We start from the raw sequence: 24854 nt of genomic DNA on the forward strand, positions 1-24854 counted from the left end.
CCAAAGCACTCTAGAAGTGTTAAGGTTTGATTATTTTTAATTCTCTTTTCTTGTTTTCGATTTTCTCTGCAGTCCTTTTACCGCAGAACGAAGTCTATGACTTGTGAGCCAATAACAGAATTCTTTCTGATTCAAGAAGAGGTTGTTGACTGTTTCGTTTTGGTCTGTGATTTCCAGGAATTTTTTCTCACTTTGTTAATTAAACACAAACAAAAATGATATACAACCAGGCAGTTAGATGTGTTCAATAATTTGAAGTCTGCTACATAACTATTGCAAGATCGCGAATGTAAGGGATTGAATTCAGGAACGGTAAAATACTACTAATATGTGGCTGAAAGCTTTAATTTTCTTAACCAGAAATTTCGAAAAGCTAACCTTCGATCAGACTCTATTGTCGTTTCGCGCGGTGAACCGTTTGCGTGGGAAACGGAAAACGAGAGAAATTGAGGGTGGTACTGAAAGGGGGTTTGATTGCATCGAGGTCTGAACCAGTGTTTTCCCTAGAGACGTCCCCTCCCTCCTGGCGATGACGCTTGTCTTCGTTTTTGAGGTTAGCTTAATTCCACATCACCATGGCACCACTATAATTGTAAGCTTTGTTTGTACAAATCTGTGCAGGGAAGTGGAATTGCGAGCTCACATTCAGTGTTACTTAATTTATAATATGTTAAGTCATTCCTTATAATGAATTCCGAGCTGAAGTATTCTAGGGTACCATTGCGCAGAGTTTTATACATGAAAACGAATTTTGTGATCATGCGGTATTAATTTAGTTTTGCTCATCTTAAGATACGTAAGAGCTCATCTGTGTCAGAACTATAATTTGAGAAGGTTTTGAAACGTGCCGCGCAATTTTGTAGTCTAGTGACGGAGACGTTTCCTACAATTGCTCCATACAACACCGCAAGGTAGCACGCCTCGCGTATGGTAATGTTAAACCGCTGACCGTGCAGACTGAGTGATTTTTTACTTAAAGTGGCTCGTTCTATATCAGTAATAGAAACATTGGGGTTCTTACCATTTACATGGAAAACCCGGAAATTCCAGTTGGAAAATCAAATGGTACGCATCATTCCATTTGGAGTACTTCTAAAATTATGGGCTAGCTTCTGGTGAATTAAAGCGATGCATTTTTATTACAGTACTCCTTTTAGAATTTACAGCTGATGTTCATACATTTTGAATGTTATCCATTTTCTGTTAAGACAAGCTAAATAATTTCGTATTTATGATGAAAATTTCCATCCGGGTGGTTTGCGTAAATGGTAAGCACCCCTGGTCTTACAGAGTTATAATACTTATGTCCAAAAGCCGCTGGATTAAAATCTTGGCCAGTTGAAATGAAAAATTAAGACCCCCCCCCCCCCCCGACATTTCATTGACTGATTGATTGATTTTGGGGGGAAGGGGGTGGGGTAATTTCTTTATTAATTCTGTCCAAGATTGAATCTTGGACAGTTGAATCATGGAAAAATGACGCATTTTTCTTTGAGTGCGAATTCATCATTGATTTTATTTTGGGGGGAAGGGGTGGGGGTAATTTCTTAACTTATTCTGTCCAAGCTTCAATCTTGGACAGTTGAATCATGGGAAAACGACACGTTTTTCTTTGAGTGCGAATTCATCATTGATTTTGAGGGGAGGGGGTATTTCTTTCTTTTTTTTTTAAATTCTGTCTGAAGCAGCAGCCATATTTGCTTGCCCCAACTCCCCGTTTGTTTTCCTCATTCAAGATGGCTGTAGGAAAGTATGGAGAATCATGAGATTTTTGGGCCGTCAGCCCAATGGCGCGGCCCAGCCCAAGGCCTGCGGGCGGTTCAGATTTTCATTGTTTACAGTGGAAATAGTCTTAGCTGAACCAAGACAGCTTACAGGCACTCTACTCAAATAATCCAAATTTCACATAATAGGCTAAAAATCCCGACTGGCAGGGGGCAGACCGGTCGGCTATTTTACAAGCCTGACCGAGGCCTGTTGAACACAAGGCTAACAAGTAACAATCCCAGCCATTTTAGCAGTCGGAGCGGAACTAAAACCCAGGACCTCCACACAGGCTGCTTTCGTTCCGACGAGGTACTATTAAACGATCGAAACGTCAGTTCTCGAATCTCTTTGCGCTGGTGAAATTCCCTTCTCAACTCTGTTGATAAAACCAACCATTCGTTTCCACTCCCCCATAGACGCAGCGCCACAGTTTCTTTAGAAACTACCTTCCTTCCCCTCACCCTTATTTGTTAGTTAGCTATTCTATGTTTGTTGCTCACTCTTTCCCTCAAAGAAGGTAAAATAGGAGACAGGTATTTTCTAGAAACCAGCTCTTGAAGGCCTGTTAGCGGGGCATTTTTCACTAAAAGGGGCTAAAGCTCCTTAAAGAGTTTCTAATACCGTCAAACATAAAAGTTATCACTAAATTGGTGGTTGAGAAAGCGGCATGCATTTTCTTGACGAAATAATGGAAAAAAAAAACAACAGAGCAAATGTGAATTTGGAGAGGAGAGGTTCAAAAAACAGTAACCGGTAAGTTACCAGGACTTTCGAGACAAGACCGCAAGGTGCTATGGGTAATTTATTACATAATAACTTTGCCGAGCCCAGGTTTTATCAACTAAGTTGTTACATATGAGTACATGTTATTTGGCCACCGCAGAGAAATTCGAGAGCTAATGTTTTGAGGTTTATCCTTTCCTTAGAGCGATTATATATTACCTTATCAACTAAGTTGATAAAACCAAATTTTCATTTGTTTCCACTCCCCCATCGCATCACATTTTTTTTCAAAAAGTAAACCGCTTACAAATATAATAACTCAATCGGTAGAGCACTGCACCGGCATCGCAGAGGTCATGGGTTCGAATCCTGTTCAAGCCTGAATTTTTTTCAGGCTTTCTTTTCGTAGACTGCAAGCAGTCCCTTTATGGATAGTCGAGAGGTTGCGCGAAATAGCCGAGCGCGAAAAAACTGGAGCAAACGAGCGGAGGGGGGCTTGGGGAAAGGCTCGCTGCGCTGTGAGCGCACCATCTCGACTGACCAGAAAGGGACTGCTTGCAGTCTATTCTTTTCGCAACTGCTTAAGTTGCATAACTGCGAGGATCTTTCTTCTATTAAACTTAGTCGGTTTAGCCAGATATGATTCACGCCTATGGAAAATAATTCCCAAGGGCAAAAAGTTTATGGTATGTTCTCCCAGGTCGCTTATGAGAAGTGGTCGCACACGAACAGGGATTCAATGGCACTGGCAACCGTAAAAATACTGCCAAATTACACGATTTACGGTAACCCACATCATCTTTTCATCTTGTCGCAAAAGCTCCAACAAGCCGGTAAATAAATAAATAAATAAATAAATAAATAAATAAATAAATAAATAAATAAATAAATGGGAATTTCAGTGGCTTTCACAGAGTGGCTCTTTCATCCACTGTTTCCAGGTCGAATGAATAAAAATTTGGGAGTGTTGGTTTTTGTGGAAGGACGAAAGCCAAAGTACCAGGAGAAAAACCCTCAGAACAGGGACGACAACCGACAGCAAACTCAACCCATAAATAACATTAACACCGGGATTTAAACCCACAGTTTTAAATATATCCTATATAGTTCAGAACTGTTCAAACGGAACTCAGTTTAATTTTACTGGTGCTAACAAATGTATGTAAAATTCATTTCCCAGTTATTAACCTTCAGTTCTTCAGTTATGCGAGTAAACTTGAGATTAGAAACATCTACGTCCCAGTTGCAAGTATCTTTCAAACCAACTCAATTAAGCTAAAATCCTCCTTCCCTTCCCTCCCCAACCTCTCTCTCTCTTTGTTCCTGTTTTGTTTGTCGATGGCTAGTCTTCTACGCAGCCGTTGTTGGGCCCCAGGCACACTAATGCGTTTTCAAAAGAGTCCGTTTTCATCTCGATGAAAACGTGGGAAAATATTTTTATCCACATCAGTCTATGAACAGGTTTCAAGGTTGGGTGTATATAGGGCGAAGAGAAAAATCAAGCTCGGGGTCTGGAGCGAGAAAGAAAGGGGAGAGAACGGTGGCATCAAAAGAGTAGCTGAAAACTGCAAGGCTGATTATGACTGGGTAGAAAAGTTAACACGACAGCGACATGATAGAGGGCCAAACCGAGAATCAAAATGCAACCGTGGACAGTTGTTTCGAGCTGGTTGGCTTTCATCAGCACGGTGTAGCACAGAAAGAGTAGAACTAATCTCGTAGCCAGATCTCAGTCGGTTCGGGAATGTCGAACCGTGGGAGATCTGGATACGAGATTACAGTAGAGCAACCAACGCGAAGTCAGTTGTCTACCAAATGCACGTGGTACATTCTCGTCCCCAGAGCCTCCTGTCCCTCTTAGCCGGCGGGGCCTTCGCACGTGCCCAGCCTCCAGCGGCTAAGAGGACCAGGCGGCTCTGGGGACGAGAATGCACGTGGTAATGACTCCCTGATGGGCCCTAGGAGCTGGGGTTGCCCATCGCATCCCACGGCCATCCGTCATCTTGGATAGATACTCTAATTAGATTTGAAATCGATGGCATGTGACGCTTTTTACCTCACAGTTTTCAAAAATCTCTGTTTTCAACTGTCCACGCTAGAAACAAAGTGTTTACAATCAAAGACGCGTTTTCAAAAGTCTCTCCTTTTCAAACCGTTCTCGTCTCGTCTCCGTCTTCATCGGCGTTCTCGGGCGTGCTAGCGATAGACGAAAACGCCTCAAAAAGAATCCATTTTCAAACGAAAATGCTTTAGTGATAACGGGGCCCTAGAGTCGTCACGCAACGTGGCGTCCCTATTAACGGTTGCGTAGGAGATTAGGGGTGCATTTGTTTGGGAAAATCCGAATCCGGATTTTTGATCCAAGATTACTCGGATCTTTGTGCATCAAATGAACCGACGAAACCTTACCAGAGTGTATTCGTCGGTTCCTTTGATACACCATGATCCCAGTGATCTTGGATCAAAAATCCGGATTCGGATTTTACCAAAGAAACCCACCCTAGGGGATACCAGTTTGCTCTCACATTTGCTAGGATGATGCCTGGTGGGTTGGGATCACTCAAGCTATCAATGTGTGTTGGAAATTGTAGAATATCACGCCATTAGTAAAACCTTTTATTTATTTTTTTATTATTATTTTTATTTATAGACTTCGCCAGAGGAGAAAAAAAAACAAAATGAAAAACCCCTGACAGGAGAGAACTCACAGAACGATATGTTCCAATAACGAGACTCCTTGTATAAATAAAATCACATCATAATAATTAAGTATTGACAACTAATTAACAACACATTTTAACTAATAATACAGGTAACGATCTGCTTTGACGACATTTTATGCAGACACTTTTGAACGTTTGAGGTACTGCGGGATCGTACACATTTAAAGTCAAATCTAGGTAGTATGCCCTCAAATTAGTTTTAAATACATCTATAGATTTTGTATTGTGCCTCAAGAAGTCTGGAAGTGTGTTAAATGCTCTTGAGGCTCTTGAGTAAAAACTGTTCTGGAACGTGACAGTCTTAGCTTTAGGTATATCTAGTAATATACTCTAGTTGGAGCAGAACGTCTGGTAACTCTAATAGGTTGAAATATCTTAAAATTGGTGTCAGAACTATTAACAATAGATTTATAAGTGTAGACTAGATCCAAGTATTCATGCCAATAGCACAGAGGGATAAGGCCTGTGAGTGTTAGTCTGTTTTTATACGAGATACCAGTCCTGTAGGGTAGTGAGAGTATATATTTAGTTGCACGTCGTTGTATTCTCTCGATAATTTCGATCAGTTTGACTGACTGCGGGGCCCATACTTGTGAACTGTACGAGAGGTTGCTCATCACTAAGGCTGTATACAGTGCTTTGCGAGCAGATTGATTTTTGACCTCAAGTGTCGACCTACGAATAAAACCCAGCATCCTATTAGCGTTAGAGGCAGCCGCTAGTACTTGACTGCTCCATTTCAAGTCCTTACATACTAATATCCCGAGATCCTTTTGAGCATCAGTACGTTTGACTGGTGTATTTTGAAGTAAGTAAGGTGTTTCCACTAGATTGACATTTCTCGTTGTAGATATCACTGTACATTTAGACTGGTTGATATCCATCCTCCAATCATGACACCATAAAGTGATTCGATCGAGGTCTTCCTGGAGTAGTCGTCCATCATTAGTGTTCGTGATAGGACGGTAGCACTTGGTGTCATCCGCGAATAGTGCTACGGAACTATTGACAGTGGCTATGGCCAGATCATTGACATATATTAGAAACAATAATGGCCCTAGGATGGACCCTTGAGGTACTCCAGAGGGAACAGGGAGAATGTTTGATGTGTTACCGAGAACAGTTACTTTCTGAAATCTAAAATGTAAATAATCGGAGAACCAGCAGAGGAGACTGCCATTGATGCCAAATAGTCGTAGCTTTTTCAGGAGAAGCTGGTGGTCAACTCTGTCAAAAGCTTTCGCAAAGTCTAATTAGATGGTATCAACTTACACTCGTTTATCAAGCAGCTCACCAATTTCATTCAAGACTTGAAGAAGCCGCGATGTGGTTGATTTTCCCTTAAGGAAACCATACTGTAGATTGTGACGCTGGCTAGAAATGTGCTTAATAAGATGATTGTATACACAACGTTCCAAGACCTTTGAAACAAGAGGTAATAAAGAGATGGGTCTGTAGTTGGATACTTCACCAGGAGAGCCATTTTTGTGGATCGGGATAACATTTGCCACTTTCCATGCAGCTGGAAGTTTACCAAGCTGTAAGCATTTGTTGAAGATTGTACACAATGAATTAGAAATGCACGGTGCACAGTTTTTCAAAAGTTTCGCCGGGATCTTATTGGGACCAGTTGCTTTGTTCACATCTAACACGCTAAGGGCGTTGAGAACCTCGACAGGAGACAAAGAGAGCTGAGAAATTTGTAGCGAACTATGTGGTTCGAGTAAGTTGGATGCTTGAAAGTCCTCATACTCACTGGTTGAGCAGGGTGGATTGAAAACTGAGTAGAAATAGCTGTTAAATAAGTTTGCAACATCGACTGGTTTGTCCGCTCTGTACGATTCATTGGAACGAGTCCACGTCACTTCGTTAGGGACACTGGATTGTTTAGTTGTAGACTTGAATGAAGACCAGAACTTTTTGGAGTTTGATTTCAATAGATCAGGCAAACCTTGAAACCACTCTTTGCGCTTTTCAGTTAACAATTTTTTAGTTCGTTGTCTTAAAGCTCGAAATTTTTCATGGAAGTTCAGTCGCCCTGACTCTTTGGCCTTACGTCGGGCAGTTTCTTTCTTTTTCAAGAGATGTTTAACTTCATTGTCTAGCCAAGGAGGAGTGTTTTTACGTTTAAAGGACTTTACTGGAATATTGTCCGCTACTGCACCTAGAAAAAGGTCCAGCCATTGCTGCCAATCTGAGTCGATATCAGTGGATGTCGCAGACGGTGAGAGATCAGTTAGCCGTAAGGTTTCTAGAAGGCCATTCCAGTCGGCAAGACGATAATTGTAAACTGTGCGTGTGTCACAGGCCAATGACTTTGCGCGAACATTGAGATAAAAAAACAATAGGTAGTGATCACTGAAGAGATTTAATTGTGTTGCCATAACACATTCAAGATTTTTGATAGCCTCAGAGGATCTTGTAAAAACAAGGTCAAGAATATTATTTTTCCTTGTCGGATAAATGTTAATTTGCTGAAGATAAAAGTCTGATGTAAGTTCTCTGAAGTCTGTAGATCCGGAGCTGATATCTTGAGACTCGATTACAAGATTAGAGTTCCAAGTCAGGTCGGGGAAATTAAAATCACCACAGATAAGAATTGATTCGTAGTTTGAGCTAAATTCAAGAAATGAAGTAAATAAATGAAGCCATTCGTTGGTATCGACGTTAGGTGGCCGATAACAAGCACAAATCAGAGTTTTCTTGGTGTTGATAAGTTCAATCTCTACAGCAGCAATTTCTAATTCATTCGACCATGCTCCAAGTGAAACTAAGTTGTAATTAATATTATTTCGTAGAGCAATGAGGACGCCACCACCACGCTTTCCAGAGGAGCGATCCTTCCTTATAATGTTATATCCAGTTGGAAAAATTTCATTATTAGAGATGTTGTCGTTGAGCCAAGTCTCGGTTACTGTTATTATATCCAAATTTTCGACGAAGGCAAGGTCTTGAAAGGACTGCAAATTACTAACAAACGATCCATCGGTTGATTTATTTACACTGCATAAGCTCTGGGCGTTAAATGATAAACAGCGAAGATTGTTGTTCGCTTGCGTTGCATGATGAGATACATATGAGTCGCTGTTGGTAGTTTGTCCTGGGTGAGGGTGAATGCCACCACAGAGAGCAAGTTCCAATATTATTGGGTTGAAAGATGAACAACCATCAGTGCAGTAGCTTAATCGGCAGTTTAAGAATCGCTTGCGAATCCATGAAGTCTGTCTTGATCGAGGTTGAATATAAGTCCATTCGCCCTTGAATAAGCTTGGGGAATTAAATTCATCGTATGAAAGACCACTAATACTCTTCTGAGTGGTTAAGATGGCAAAACTCAGGAGCAAACTCAGGAGCATTTTGTTGTCAGCTATTTGTTGTCAGCTATTTCCTGTTTTCAGTGTTTTCGTCGAGACAGTACACTCCGATCAAACGGCCGCCATCTTGCGGCCGTGTCATCGATAACATTTAAGACAAAAGGAAAGAACTTGAAATGGCAGCCCGACTTTTTCAAGTAGACACTAGCTGTAGTTATCACTTTTCCATCTCTTCCGTAATCGAAAACATTTTATGAATAGTTTACGTGCATTAGAATAGCTATTTTAAAGGAAATTAGGTCATATTTTTGGGCAGCCATTAATCACACGTGTCCTTTAGATATTCAAGGTGTTACAAGAATAAGATGACAACCCCTCGTCGCAACGAGAAGTGTCAGGATTTGCTTTCCCAGGAAAAAGAGCTGACGTGACATCCAAAACAACACCATTAGCCCTGATCACTAACTGAATTTGGGGTTAGAGGCAAGAAGTATAAATACAGATTACACAGTTATACACACACACAAGCTTTTTATTTTGTTTGAAGCGAAGTTGTTTACACTATCAATTTGTAAATTTTTAGACATTGTCAGTATCGCATTATTTCTACAGACGATTGTACCAGTATTAACATTGCAATTCTTACTTTCTGATTGATATGCACATCGTATGTCTTACCAATTAGTTGAAAATTTTTAACATCTGCTATAAATATTTAGGTTTCTCCACGAACCATTACTAAATAAATTACACGTCAAGTAGGTAATTACGAGATATTTCAAAAATCCCTTACAGATTGTTGTTTTAAAATATAGGCAGGTTCGAACATCTGCCACACTAAAAGTATTGTTCTTGCAAAGGTGAAGTTTTATGTTGAGCCGGCCAATTAATATATTAAGTTACAAAGCAATTCACAATGGCTCCACCACCAATAACCTCACTTTCGAGCTGACAGTTACAAGTAAAAAGTAATACAAGAAGCAAGATGCATACCATGCTCAAATACTAATCTTAGAAAAACTTACTAAAAAGCAAATTGAAAAATGTATTTGGAAATGATGATTTCTATATAATAAGGCAAATTTCATTAAAAAAAATATATGATAGCAACAAAGAGCGAAATTACCCTTCCAATGATACAAAACATGCAATAAACTAGGTAAGAAGTAGCTTGTTAATACAATCAACTGCATCAGATCCCTAGTGTTGTAAGAAACTAAAGCTAAAAGTATTTGTTACATAATTCTTTCTGGTATAAATTTTAATATTCAAACGTTAACTGGTTGGTAATTCTCATTGTATCCACAATATTTACGTTAGCAACTCCTTTTCTCTATTAACTTTTTAAAGGCTCAGCTCACAGGAAAAAAAGGGTAAATACAAAAAAGCAATGCTAGAAAATATTCGACCTTATTCTTCTTGATATTCAGGCGGAGGGAATTTTTCACTCAAATATTTGAATACCATGATTACCGAGCTCACACACAACAATTTGGTTGTTACTTAAAACTGCCACAGAACACGAACATTGAAATTCTCCTGAGTTCCTGCCTTTTGTCCCAAACTTACCAACAAACTTACCATTCAGTTCAAAGACTTGTATTCTGTGATTACTCCCGTCACACACCATCAGTAGTCCTGTCTTAGTCACTGACAAAAAGCGTGGACATTTAAACTCCCCATCCCCTCCCCCCCGCTTACCAAACTTATACTTATACTCCCCCTCCCTACTGAAGACTTTCATGCTATGATCATCTTGGTCCGACACTATGAGATATTCATCGCACTGAACACAGTGGACAGGACAACTGAAAGAACCAGGCCCACCTATCTTCATTAGAAAATTGCCATCAGGGGAAAAGATCTTAATCAGTTTGTTACCTGAATCAACAACGATAATATTACCCTGACTATCCAAGGATAAACCAGCAGGAAATGAGAGCTGATCATCAAGGCTTCCTTTCCCACCAAACATACCCATGTACCTACCCGCCCCATTGAAAATCTGCACTCTATGGTTATTCATGTCTGCTACAAAAATCTTTCCATCCTTATCAAAGGCTATTCCAAAAGGATTTTGCAATTCCCCCTGATTGCTACCCATGCGGCCAAAGGATCTTATGAAATCGCCATTACTGTTGAAGATTTGAACCCTGTGGTTCAACTGGTCAGCTACTGCTATTTCATCCCTGTTACTCACTGCCACCCCCAGAGGATACTTAAACATTCCAATATTCCTACCGTATTTTCCAAAAGACAAAACAGGCGTGAGATGAAATGGTTTTACTAGCACAGTAAAAGGACTATCACAAACATGTTCCCCGTTTACCTTAATTGATAATCTACAGCTACCTTGAACTTTAGGAGAATAGCTAATGTTGTAGATTCCATCTTAGTGTCATCATCTATTTGCACTTTTGTCACGCATTCTCGCCCGTGCTCGTCTCTCATCTCTACCGTTACATTATCATGCTTATCATAATATTGTCCTTTCCTAGCGTTTCTTGTGGTCAAATTGAATTGAGCTTCACGCCCAACAGTTCCTTCTCTGAGTCCTTTGCCTTCAGGAATTGATTCATTTGCTTTTGTTGGGAACAAAATTTCCAAGAATCCGATTTCTTCGCTTTTGATAATGTTCTCAATCTTTTGGTTTTCCACGAAAACCACAGTTGGCAGATATTCAGGATCACGGGAAATATGCTTGGCTTGCTCTACTTCTTCCAAAATTGTTGTCAGTGATTTTTTCAGCTGAACGACCTCAGAGTTTATACTTCGTGTTAACAGTTTATCAGTTTTTTCCAGCAATAATTCCGTCATAGCTATTTTCTGCTGAATCTCAGTCTTTGTCCTTGCAACACTTTCACCCGACTTCCTTGTTTCGTTTTCCACCGCAGCGAGAATATTTTGTCTCTTCCCTTGAATTGTTTTGATCAAGTCATCAGTAAACCTGTCGACATTCCTTTTTACGTTTTCGCTTTGTCGAATCAGTTTAGCGTATTCTTTATCAAGTTCAGTCACTAATTTGATATGTGCCTGTAAGTTTTGTCTTTGTTCTTGTATAAGAGCTGTCATCTCGATCTTTTGAGCCTCGGCTTCTTCTTCGATTAATTTCAATGTATGTCCTCCATGATCCAAAGTGACACAAGCTTGGCAAACTGCCGTTTCGCATTCCTTGCAGACGTACTCGAGCTCTTCTTTCTGATGTCCTTGTCTTGAACAAAACACGGGTCGCTTCAATACATCCTCATAGTCCTTGTCTTGGAACTCTTTCACTGCAAGAACACGATGATCTTTGTTGTTTCGCATCATGTTGTGTCCAATTAGGCACTGTTCACAGTAAAACATGCAACACTGAAAACAGTAGGAAGCATCGGAGCTTTTCTTGTCGCAGTTTCCACACGTTACTTGGGTTGTGTTGCATTCTTTTATGGCCAGCACATCGATCATGCCGTTCAGATAAAAGCTGGTCGGAAGATCCTTCAGATCGCCACTTGCAGGCACTCTGCTAAGAGCTTGGCACTTCGGACATCTGAATGCATTTTGACCGCCACTCGTCTGATGCCAGTGTTTCAAACAATGCAGACAGAAACTGTGTAAACAGGGAAGCTGTCTTGGATCCTTAAATAAGTCGGAACACACCGGACAAGACACTTCTTCGCGGAGATTGTAAAATAATGTTCGGATATCCATGTTGTTTTCGCACACAATTGAGAAACGAGGAGTGACCTTGCGGCAGTCTTTACCACACAATGGAGTCTTGTGATTTTCTATCTTTAGCTTTTCTTGGAATCTTTAGCGTATAAGCCAATCACAGAACGCTGTTCTAGACAAATTTTTGTTTGCAAAAAAAGTTAAGCCAATCAAAAAGAAAAAGAGGTCAACGAAGTAAAGTTTATTATGAAAGCTTCTCAGTTACAAAGCTGCCAAACTACTGTACAGGGATAATTATATAATGCAAATACTAAAAAGTGCGCGTGACATACGAGTTAGAAGTTAGTCTCATTGGAACATCCCTTCTTCTGAGCACTGGACACCACTCGATATGAATGGAGTCTAAATGATTTTCTGTCTTCAGTTTTTCTGGGAATCACTGGCGTATGAGGCAATTATAGAAAGCTGTTGTAAGAGGTTGTTGACGTTTTTGTTTTGGTTTCCTATTCCCGGGCTCTTGGCACCCCAATTGTTTGTTTGATGTCGCAAGGTCATGCAAATCAAAAAGATATATATGAAGTGCGAATACGTTGGTCAATAAAATGGGGTCAGTGAAGTGGACTGTGAAACCACATATTGAACTACGATAATTATAAGAATTGTAAAATAAAGAATAATTTGTAGCAAAGCCCTCCAGAAGAGTTAAGGTTTCATTATTTTTAATTCTCTTTTCCTGTTTTCGATTTTCTTTGCAGTCCGTTTACCGGACAAAGAAGTCTATGACTTGTGAGCCAATAACAGAACGCTTTCTGATTCAAGAAGAGGTTGTTGACTGTTTCTTTTTGGTCTGTGATTCCCAGGAATTTTTTCTTACTTTGTTAATTAACTGAAAGCCAAAAACGATATACAGCAAGGCCGTTCATGTGTTCAAAAATTGTCTGCTATGTAAATCATTACAAGATCGCGAATATAAGGGATTGAATTCAGGAACGGTAAAATACTACTAATATGTGTCTGAAAGCTGTAATTTTCTTAACTAGGAATTTCAAAAAGCTAACCTACGATTAGGCTCGTTTTTCTTTTCGTGCTTTGAACTGTTTGCGCGGGAAACGAGAGAAAGTGAGGGTGGTACTGAAATGATGTTTGATTGCAACGAGCACTGGACCGTTGTTTTCCTTAGAGACGTCCCCTCCCTCCTGGCGATGACGCTTATCTTCGGTTTTGAGGTAAGCTTAATTCCACGTCACCATGGCACCACTATAATTGTAAGCTTCGTTTGTGGAAATCTGTGCAGGGAAGTGGAAATGCGAGCTCACATTCACTGTTACTTAATTTATAATATTTAACAATTATTCACCGAAGTGGAGGTGAATAGTGGTGGATATTTACCGAGCCTCAAAGCGACGAGGTAAATATCCACCACTTTCACCGACACTGAGGTGAATAATTGTTTTAGTATATACCACACAAGCTGAATAACTAGCGGGCCAAAAAAATTCCTGTATTTTTGACAATATACTAATAAAAGTGGGAAAGTTTAAAATCTCGCGCGCCGCTCGGAAAGCGATTTCTTGTAGTACAAAGTTCCGTCTCCCTTTCTTGTGAACAATTAAAACTTTTTGAGGCACTTGTTTAGTTGCTAAGGTGTCATTTTCTTAAATTGTTCTGTAAAAATTGGTTTTATTTTGAAACCATTCGGCAAAAAATTAGATGTTTCATTGTAATTATAGTGCTCGGCAGTTTTCGTAGACAAGGCATTGTAGTTTCAATTTTCACCTTAGAATATGAGGTTGTAAAGATTAAAAAACTTACCATTTAATGCCGTCAAACTAAACTTTGTTGCGATTTTTGTATTTTTTGTAACAGCTGCTCTTTTATCTAAATAAATTCCTTTTTAGAGACCGTGGTGAAACGGTTTTTTTTTTCTCTTCGGCTGCTCGGAGGTGAATAGTACTTGGCTAATCGTCTCCAAGCTAGCCAATTAGCGCGCAAAAAACGATCTCGGACGCCTGAGGCTCCATACAGCACCGCAAGGTAGCACGCCTCGCGTATGGTGATGTTAAACCGCTGACCGTGCAGTCTGAGTAATTTTTTACTTAAAGTGGGAGGGGGAGGGGGGCTAATATCTTTATTTATTCCGGTTCAAGGTTGAATCTTGAACAGTTGAAATAGAATTGATTAAGGCCACCCCTCCCCCTCTCATGTTAATCATAGGAAAATGACGCGCTGTACGTTTAGTGTGAATCCATCGTTGATTTTGAGGGGAGGGGGGGGGGGGGGGGAGGAATTCTTTTGTTCTTTTTTTCAATCCGTCCAAGCAAGCAGCAGCCATATTTGCTCGCCCCAACTCCCCGTTTTCTTTCCTCATTCAAGAAGGCTGTAGGAAAGTATGCAGAATCATGAGGTTTTGTCTAAAATCAGGTCCGAGGTCCGGCAATCCAATGGCTCGGCCCAACCTACTGCCTGCCGCCCGGTCAAGATTTTTATTGTTTACGGTGGAAATAGCCTTAGCTATGTTTATTGCTTACTCTTTCTCTCAAAGAAGGTAAAATAAGAGACAGATTAGCCTGTTCCAGGCTCCTAAAGAGAGGCGCGAAGGAGAGGGCGAGCGGACGAAAACGAGCTTTATTCCCTCGTCAGAGCGATTACATGTATATAATACCTTATTAGAAGTGGTCCCACGCGAACGGGAATTTTATGGCACTGCCAACCATAAAATTACAGCCAAATTACACTATTTACGGCTACCCACAACACCTTTCCGCCTTCTCGCATAAGCTCCAACAAGCTCGTAAATAGATAAAAAAAATTAATTAATTAATTAATTAATTAATAAATACATACATAAATTAAAATTTCAGTGGTTTCCACAGAGTGGCTCTTTCATCCTATTGTTTCCAGGTCGAATTGAAATTTGGGAAAACCAGAGTACGAGGAAAAAAACCATCGGAGCAGAGACAAGAGTAACAACATACTCAACCCATATATGGCGTTAACACCGAGAATCGAACCCGGGCCACGTTCATTGTGAGGCGAGTATTTTCACCACTGCGCTATCCCAGCTCCTCTTGTGAATGTTAAACAGCTGGGTGGGGCAGCACATCCTCTCCCCTCCCCTCCCTCCTAGTCCCCACTCCCCAGGATTTCCCCGTAAATGCAATGTTTGTGACATCATTGGCAAACGATCATAAGGCATAAAATCAGCACAACAGTAAATCAGTTGATATTGAACGATATATTGTTCACAGTTCACAGATTACAATAGACCACTACACAAATAAAATGTGGCATCTACAACAAATGCAACATTTTCCTTATATGTAAGTCCTACAATTACTCTAAATGGAACTACTACAGTGGGTCTAAGGCTAAAATTAGCAGTTGCTTACTTACAGCCAAATTTTGATATATTAAAATTTAACCTGAAACAATAACATTACTTCGAGTCTCTGGGGAATAAATCGTGGACTTTATATGGGTTTATTCCCCAGAGCCTCACGGTGATGTTCATTGTTTCAGGCTGAATTTTAATATATCGAAACTGGGCTATTGTAATAATCACGTGACTTTTGATGAACACTGATTGTTTCATTTAAAACTAGAAACTTTTGTAACATAGGTGTTTGTTAAAGATAAATGTCCAGACATGATTAGTTAAAAAAAAAAAACTGTGGATTTTTAGCCAATCAGGCGTGGAACCTACACTAATTAGCACAAGGTGTGTTGCCATCAAGGTGCCTAGCAACGGACCAAAAAGCCCAATAACTTGTTTACCTCTAGTAAATTGATCAAAGAATAAATAAACCAGTAAATGTTTGGTCAATAAATTGACAAAAAAGATCAACTGCCCGTCCCGAAGTTCAAATGGAGACTGGGGACAGTTTTTAAATTCTCATTAATTTTTTATCAGAAATTTGATTCCATCACAATAAAGATCACGCTAAAATTAGTTAGCTTAGCTTCTGTTGTTGGATATGAACGATGTGGAATGCTTTTAAAAAATGGAAAAAAATAGACTTTGTATGGATTTGGGGGATGCCTTCTCAGAATTACAGACATTGGTATGGAATTTGCATGATCTATGACAGCCCACAGGCCTGGTAGTCTGAAATGTCAGCCGTCTCCTCTCCCTAAACCACAGGGCGCCCCCTGTGGGTTAGGGGGAGGAGACGGCTGACATTTCAGACAAACAGCCTGGTTATAACACAATGGAAAATAACCAAACTTGGTAAACTTACTAATTTTTATGTTAAATGTACCTTTCTGGCGATGGGTTTCTTTTTTACATATCACACAATTTGAACAATCTGTAAACTAGGGCCCAGTCCTCTTATGAACTTTGGAACAGGCAATTGATTACCACTGTCTTAAGTAACAAATTAGGTATACCAAAAGCTTTCCTTTTCCAATCGTAACATAACACAGTGGACATAACTTTTGAAATTATTTTTTTAACACTTGTGCAAATTAAAAATTATTTCAAACTAATTATTATTAATAATGCCCTTAAAGGAAATAATTATTCTTCCTGTTATACAAGCACAGCATCATTGATCTGAATATTTAACCTTCTGAGTAAATTAAGCAACTTGTAAGTGATAGCCTTTCTAAAATGTTTCATGGTAATAAAAATTCTTCTGCTCAATGTGGCCATTTCTGTTTCAAAATCAACATTTACATCTCAAGATAAACACATCAATTACTATAATTATTTTAACATCTGGCTACAGTATGAATATTCTCAAAACACTGATATTTCAACAGAAAAAATCCTAAAATTGTGCATATTTACATATTTTAAGTTAAAATTAAATTTTTTACTTTACGGACTTCTTCATTCATGAAATTTTTCTAGAATTATCTTAAGTTTTTATTTAATTTAATTTTGCATGCAAACACTCATGGGATTTGTATAATCTCTGAATTCTCTCTGGCATGTATTCGATAAAACATTTTCATCTTTTATCATGCATAAAATGTCATAAATAGCTTTAAAAACCAACATTTGATAAACATGTTCACAGTGACTGCCTACAGCTCAACCTCGGAGACCCAGAGGCAGAAAGTTGGGTCAGGAGGAAGTTAAAACTGCTAAGTTTACAAGAACGAACACTCCTTGTTGTAAACTTTCCAGTTCTGACTTCCTCTTGATCCGACTATCTGTTGTCATGTCTCAGAGGATGCCTACAGCTGCGCATTCTGTTTGGATAAAAACAGCAACCTTTGCATGAGTATTTTCCATAGGAAATGAGCTGAATTTTTTATCCATGAATTGAAACTATTGTATTTACACTGCAACAGTTCTAAATACTTGTAAAAACTTAAACCTAAAAGCTCTAATGGTTAGAAATGAAATGTCCTTGGATGATCAGTGGTTTATCAACCAAACAATTAAGTCTATCCGAGTGAAGGCTAATGGACACACATATTATTACTGTAATTGAGCTGATTTGCCCCAATTTGACAAAGAAAATGAGTGAGCGGACCCATTTACAAGGATCTGTGGATTTTTAAGCCCTAACACTAACAGTGATCAGCATCAAATTTCTCCTTATAATATCAATGCTTAATATTCAACCCCTGAGGTATGAGAATTAAGGCCATGATCACCCAAGGTGAATTTTCCTGATATTAATTTTTGATAATTTCTCCCCAATACTTTTATAAGAAAAGTATGGGGGAAAGATAGGAGAATTTGTTCCTTGATATTAGGGGCTGAAAGGTTTTTATCATGCTGATTTTAACCCTGTCTTACACTATTAGAAAAAGAAATCAGCTGACAAATTGTAGTGTGTAAATTGGCCTGTGTGACTAAAACTACAAACACTTACTGGGCCGGTAAATCAGTACATGTCGACAACTAGCCTTAAAGGTTGAATTGATCACTAAGGATAACATTTTTTGGTTCTGAAACAAATTGTCCTTAGTAGAACCATAACAAATATATGGCAAACAGTTAGGATAATATTTATGTTGATATCAGAACTTAAAGGACCCAAAAACAGAACCCAAAACAGGTTTGAAAAATGATACTTCCTGGCAGCTCAAGAGTTCATGTACTCAGAGGTTCTTAGACTCTATGAATTATTAAAAAAACCTTTCTAATTTACTTTGAGAACTGAATAACAATGACTTGTCCACAAGGGGAACTGGCACAATGGGCCTTTGCCAAATTTTAGGGGATTTTTTTGCCTGTTTACTTAATCTAATCATCCCTCATTTTTGGCATACTAGCCTATAGAGATGCATATCAAGAAACGTAGCCCCACACTTTGCTGGAATTTGGTCGCAGTTTTCAGATAACAACCAAAATTCATCATAAAATTAAACACAGGCACTTTAAGCACCCAGCCATTCAACAAAGATAAATTGGTGCCCATGTTACACTCCTGTAGTCTACATTATTTTACTAGTCAAAGTAAAAAAAAAACAACAACAAAAAAGGAAACTTAAAAAAAAAGGCAAAAATGGAAACAGCATCACAGGAAAGTTTAAGTTTAAGGCAGAATTCACTTGATAAGTCACAAAATACACAAAAACTCAAGAAGTCAAAACCACTTCAAGTGTTACATGTAATGAGCAGCGCCACAAAAATTTAACTGCTCAGTAGCTTTCATGAATCTGAATGGTCACTCTTTGGGATTTCATCCACAGACTCGAAAGGTAGAACCAACTTGTGTTCAACAATAATTTTCATAAACAGCACCCCTGGAAAGTACTATGCGACAAGTTACCGGTATGTCTTAATCATTTGAATGGCGCACTGGAACATTCACTGTCAAGACTTTGAAGCCACTAAAGGTTAAAATATTGCACACTCCGATTGGAAATAATCATTTTGTGGATTTGAATTCACCATTCATGCCCTGTACAATGTGTGTCTCCCAAAATGTTCATCAGATTTATAAGGAGCAGCAAAATTTCACCAATTCAGAGCCTAAAGTTTTGGCCTGTCTCCAAAGACGGAGATCTATCTATAATCTGTACCTCCAATTTCATCGTCAAAAGCCAAGATAAATATTATTTGTTTCCAAAACAAACTACCTAACAAAAGGTCAACAAACATCAGTATCATTTGGACAATTTTCAACGTAAAAAATAACAGAAGGTAATTTGTTTTGAAAGATTATAATTTCACAATTTTCATTAGGAAATTGCTATATGTAGAAGTATGTAGTTCAAAATAACCTGTATTTAAGAAAATGTTCCCCGCTTGTAGTTTGCTCTGATTACAATTATTGTTTATGTAGGATGCGATTTCATTTTATCAATGGATGAACAAAACAGGAATTACAAAAAAAAAAAAAAAAAAAAGTTGCCATTTCCAGAATTTGCAATGAGGTGTACTACAAAGGAACTTTTTTTTTCTGAACTATTTTGCACAAAAAGCAAACATAAATATTCCGGCCCAGTGCACCTGTAGCCATTGAACTGTATTCACAACTTGGCTCAAAGAGCCTTTGATTAATTAATGACCAGAAACAATAAATATTACAGTATTCCAAACTTGCTTGTTAGATATGGGATGATTATAGCCAACTTGGGGCTACACGCCTCGTTGGCTATCTGTTATCTCATACATGTATCCTATGCACACTTTCAAGTAAAAACTGACCAATATATGAGTTGGGAAATTTGGCAAATAAATTTTATGCTTAGCAGAACTGGACTGTAAGTTGAAATTCACTTATTATTATAAGCTTAATTTAATGTTTTAAATTACATGTCATTGTGCGGTCACAAAATGGTGACAACTATAGCCAAGTTGATTGGTAATTTCCCTTATTACAGTCCCTAAAAAATATTTTCAAACAAATGAACTAAATTAATGCTTTTGAAGCAAGTAAAAAAAAAACTCAGCATTAAACTGGAAACCAGCTAATTAAAAAACAAACAAACAAACAATCAAACAAAAAAATAAAACAAAACAGGAAACCAGTGGATTAAAAAAACCATCCTTCTTTGAGCTACAGTAGTGGGGCAACAACAACATCTACAGTGTATATTTTAGCATGCTATAGAGTTAACTGCATGACATACTGGCAAGATTTCTGAGGTGATATCCCTGTAAAAATCGTCTGACCTATAAGTAAAGGAGAGAGAGAGAGATTAGGAATTAGTGAGGAGAATTTCCATTAGTATCACAAAACTTACAGTATCAAATAAAAAATAAATATTTGCACTCATGAGGTTTGCCCTTAACTTTTAGCCTCAAAATCAACATGTCTATTGCTACAAGTCTTCTCCCCCTGGACGAGATTCAAGTATTGCGGAATAATGTTTTGGTTTCCGTAGCCATTTGCTGAAACTTGTTTATGCCATCAGTGACCAAAAATCTAATTTCTCCTGGCAATATTACTACGTCAGCAAACACAAGAATAATGGAAATGATCACCAAAGACAAAAGGACTTCATTTTAGATGAATGTTACAAATTGTAGCTCCCAACTACTGCAATAAAGTATAAAGGGAATGTTTAGAAGTCAAAACACGCATCTCGGTAGAGAGACAAGGTTCTTTAAATTTTCTTTTCCAAGGCAGAGACACAGAGACAGAGACCAGACTTGAAATGATCTCCTTTGTGGGGAAAGATTGTTGCTGCAGTAATTAGAGAACTCAAGCACAGATATCCGTGAGCCAATATTGGATGTCAACTGGAAGTTGAATGTTTCTCTTTTTGGCGTGGTTTTGCTCCTCACCATGGACCTGAAAAGCACTAAAGTCGTTTTGATGTCTGTGGTTGACATTACGAATGTGATGGTGTCAAAACATTCCAAAAGGGAAAATTGATTTCTGATTGCTGTCCGTGACTCACGAAAGTCTGTGCTTAAGTTTGCTATATACATTGTGTACGCTACTCAGTCCCTCTACAAACCAGTCACTGATCCTTTGTTTCAGTATCAACATGTATACTCTCCTTACTGCTCTCTACATATTTCATATGGGATTAGTTAGGAGAATTTATTTTAACATCACTTCACCTTTAACCTTGGTGAATATTTCCATCACTCTGATGCCCAACATGTTTGATTAAACAATGAATGTATATCCAAATGAATTTTAAATAATTTCTCCTATTTATGATTTGATCTTGGTCAACATTAGGACTTTCTGTCTAATACAGGATCTGTAAGCAATCACAAAGTTTAAAGAGAAAGGACCACTGACAGAGATTTTCCCCTTTTTTGGTGAGAATGGTGCAACAATACTTGCACTTCATTACAAAATAATTCTAGAACACCCTAATAATCTCTTAAATTCATAATCAGTGATTTGTAACAAAACGTGACTACTATTTTTCATTTCTGTTAAAAGAAAAACATTTTGAGTTTTTTTGAATGATAACCAAATCCCTGTAACACTTCCTGTTTAATACTCATACGTACAGTAACCAATTTTCAAAGTTAAACATGTACCTCATAAGTAAAATCGGCGTCATTTTGCCTATCACTGCTGTGTGCATCCAACATCTCGGACCGGACCGCTGGAGGGCCTGGCAATTTCAATGTTGACATCATAATGATACAATGCTCTATAACAAACCCATTTGTCCGGAATGTTCTGATTAGACACTTTAACAGCGATCACCGTAGTGTCGGAGACTAACACATACGCCACGTCATATTCAAGCTCAGCCCTGGGTTGGTAGTTCTCGGGGAAATCCATTCCAGGTGGAAGATCTAAAACGACAGAGAGGGTCTGTGGAGCGTCAGCTGGGATTTTGCTGTGGATGAATGGCAGATGATCGATTCGCCACACAACTGAACCGTACTCCGGCTCATACTTTGCTTTCCCAAGTGACACACCAATGGAACACTTAGAATGCTTGAGGCGACTCTTAATCCCCGCAGCACGTCTGCCCTTGCTGGATTTGATCGACTTCTCACCCCCGAACACTTTGCCTGTTCTGAACAGAGGCACCCAAGACTCTGGGATAGGAAATCTGAAAATCACATTATTTCTTACATATTTCGCCATCTTTGCCTCCTGACAAACTTGGATTTCAGCCTTGAACTCAACCCTTTGCTCACTGTGAATATTCAACATTGTCTTCACTTGGAGGGGTAAGGGTTTGTGGTGATCGATTGGAAAACGCATAAGTTCAAACGTGCATGCATCAAGAGGGTGGAATGTTATGGCATGCGACTGTTCAAAGGTTGCAGCGTTGACACATTTATGAAAATCACAGTGCCGCAGTTTTACCCAGTGATGTACGCGTTGTGGCTTTAATTCCCCTCGCAAGCGAGCTTCCTCTCTCTCCCGCACGACAACATCATTCAGTACTAGCTGGCATTCTGGATCTCCGGTGAGAAAAGCTCGTAACTTGATTAGCACTTTTGCACTCTTCCGTAAAATGGTACCATCACTAGATAGAATAACATCAGTTACATCGTCGATGTCAACAAAGACTTCATCTTGACGGTAAGTGATGCCCCTATCTCTGTATGATGGCAGTAGGCGAAGTGAGTTATTAAAAGTTTCTAAAAGTTCCCTGATGACTATGTGACTCGGAGATGCAACCTTGATGATCACGGTACTTTGCGCTAAATGTTCAATGGTGCCGCGATGCCGCAGACTTCTCCCCTCTGTATACTTGATGTACTCTAACTTGACCGTATGAACCTTAGCTCCATGTTCAAATGACTGCAACTTTGGTGCTGTCATAACAAAATATGCTTGTAGAGGAATCTCCCTGAACGGGGCAGAGAGTTCGTACTCCTCAAAGATCTGCAAAGTTGTGCCCTCTATCTTTATAACCACTGGTTTCCATTCACGGGCATAAATCGCGTGTTTCTTGTCAGGAATGCGCAGAAGCATTGACCATGATCCACTTGTTACTGGCTTATCCTCTAGAAGCACTGGCCTAACATCAACTTCATCATGGTTGGCTGTATCCTTGTCAACCGCTGATGAATTCAGGGCTGAATTGCCAACAACTGTTACTTGCGGTGTAAGGTTAAGCTGTGCTGCATTTGCATTCGCTGAAACCAACAGAGGTTTTGCACCCACAAGTGGTGTTGACGATGAGATGGGCCCTTGGTTTTCTGCTAGATAAGGACTTACTGAGGCAGAAACAGTGTTATCTGCTTGAAATGGATTTGCGGCAGCTGGCTTGAAGGGGTTGCTTACTTGAGGAGCAATGGCACCAGTAAATGGATTTGGGCTGGGCACCCTGGTAGTTTTCACTGTGCCACCGACATCCAGCTCTAACAAGTCTAAATTCTGTCCAACCGGAGCACTGGAATCACCGAATGTGATCCAGGAGTGAGCAGAGGGCTGAGAAGTAACTGAGCTTGAACTCGGTTGCTGTACATGATTTGATTTGTTCGAATCATCAAACTTAATCCACGATTTACTAGCAAGTAAATCCAATTCGGCCGAAGTAAACGACACGGGAGGCAATACAGTAGATTTCGTTTCATCTTTTGCGCTGACACCGCTTGAAGTTTGAAGCGTTCCATTTCCGCTTGTTGATATGTCGTCAAGTACATGTATAGGCTTCGTTGTTCCTAAGTTACCGGAATCGCTTCCAGTAACTAAATCATCCGATTTGTGTTGACCCACATTCGAATTCCCTTCGTCGCCAAAACTGACCCAGTTCTTTGCTAGTTTGGCTTTTTCCTGATCAAAAGTTTCACGAGATTGTTCCCCCTCCCGTTGCGTAGCGATCGGAGTCGAATTTGGCAGGGCGCTGTTGTTTGCAACAATAGGAACAGCTGATTTCATAGAGTTCGAGCTTTCTGCGTTCGCGTTCGCAATATTAGATGCGCTCGTCGTCTGCTTGAAAGACACTGAGTTCGTTTTAACCGATTGAGGTTCGGTTAGAGCGGACAAATTGGAGATAATGTTTGTGGTCGCTGCGGCTTGTCGCGAATCAAAAGCCGCCATCTTCGAGGACACTGTTTTCAGTGGCAATGATGTGTGATTTTTGATATTTTCGTCGTTCGTTTTTGTCAAATGTTCAATTTCAACGCTTGTCGTCGCCTCGTTGTTTATCTTTGGTGAATCTTTCTCCTGGCTATCTTCAAAACTAGTCCATTTTGATGTTCGCAATGTAATCGAATTGTCGGCAATCTCCTTGCTCGTGTGACCGGCAGCTGCTAAGGTGCTTGAATGTACATGTGACTCATCCCTTGTCTCTCCGTTCACTTCGCGTTCGGTGCCATCTGCCTGCGTTGCGGATAAATTGCCTGATTGACCGTGGTCTGTGGGCCCACTTCCATTTGATTGCAAAACGGATCGGTGGACTCCCAACGCTTTATCACTGCTATTCAACGCAGCATCAGCACGATCAAAGTGCGCTTCAGAACTTACGCTCTCTTCGCTCTGTGGAAGTTCCAAATCTTTGTGTTTCTGTTCCAAATTCTCCCAAGGTCCAGTTCCTGTAACTCCACTCTCCTTGTTAAATGAAGAATTACCCTGTTGTGCGAAGGCTTTTTGTTCGCTAATTGATTCGTGTTCAGAAAATTTGTCGTTCGGAGCTTGGTGACCTTCAGAAATCTCGGCATAATGGTCGCTAATTTCACCATTTTCCTCCTCAAAATCCTCCCATTTGTCACGATTTAAGGAATCAGGTGTTACCACACCGCCGTCAGCCATTATTGACGGTGGATAGGAATTTTATATCAACATAATTTTAACTCGACCAAAGAGGACACAAGACGGGGAAAAACTTC

The 24854-nt window shown here is 39.5% G+C and overlaps 1 protein-coding gene and 1 pseudogene across 1 annotated transcript; both read right to left on the reverse strand.

Annotated features, from left to right (window-relative positions):
* Nucleotides 1-9044: 9044 nt before the first annotated feature.
* Nucleotides 9045-12274, reverse strand: LOC146448512 (E3 ubiquitin-protein ligase TRIM45-like; annotated as a pseudogene).
* Nucleotides 12275-15394: 3120 nt separating this feature from the next.
* LOC146448513 (uncharacterized) lies at nucleotides 15395-24854 on the reverse strand. Its single transcript, XM_085102517.1, has 2 exons — nucleotides 21594-24854; nucleotides 15395-20261 (listed from the first exon to the last, which is right to left on the reverse strand). Exon 1 carries the CDS (start codon nucleotides 24775-24777, stop codon nucleotides 21625-21627), a length of 3153 nt encoding a protein of 1050 aa, XP_084958643.1. The 5' UTR covers nucleotides 24778-24854; the 3' UTR covers nucleotides 15395-20261; nucleotides 21594-21624.

The sequence above is a fragment of the Pavona decussata genome, unplaced genomic scaffold (assembly GCF_977016875.1).
Source record: "Pavona decussata unplaced genomic scaffold, jaPavDecu1.1 SCAFFOLD_912, whole genome shotgun sequence".
Taxonomy (NCBI): Eukaryota; Metazoa; Cnidaria; class Anthozoa; order Scleractinia; family Agariciidae; genus Pavona; species Pavona decussata.

Excerpts from the sequence above, each read along its gene's own strand:
- LOC146448513 (XM_085102517.1), bottom strand. The coding sequence starts at position 24,777 with ATGGCTGACGGCGGTGTGGTAACACCTGATTCCTTAAATCGTGACAAA.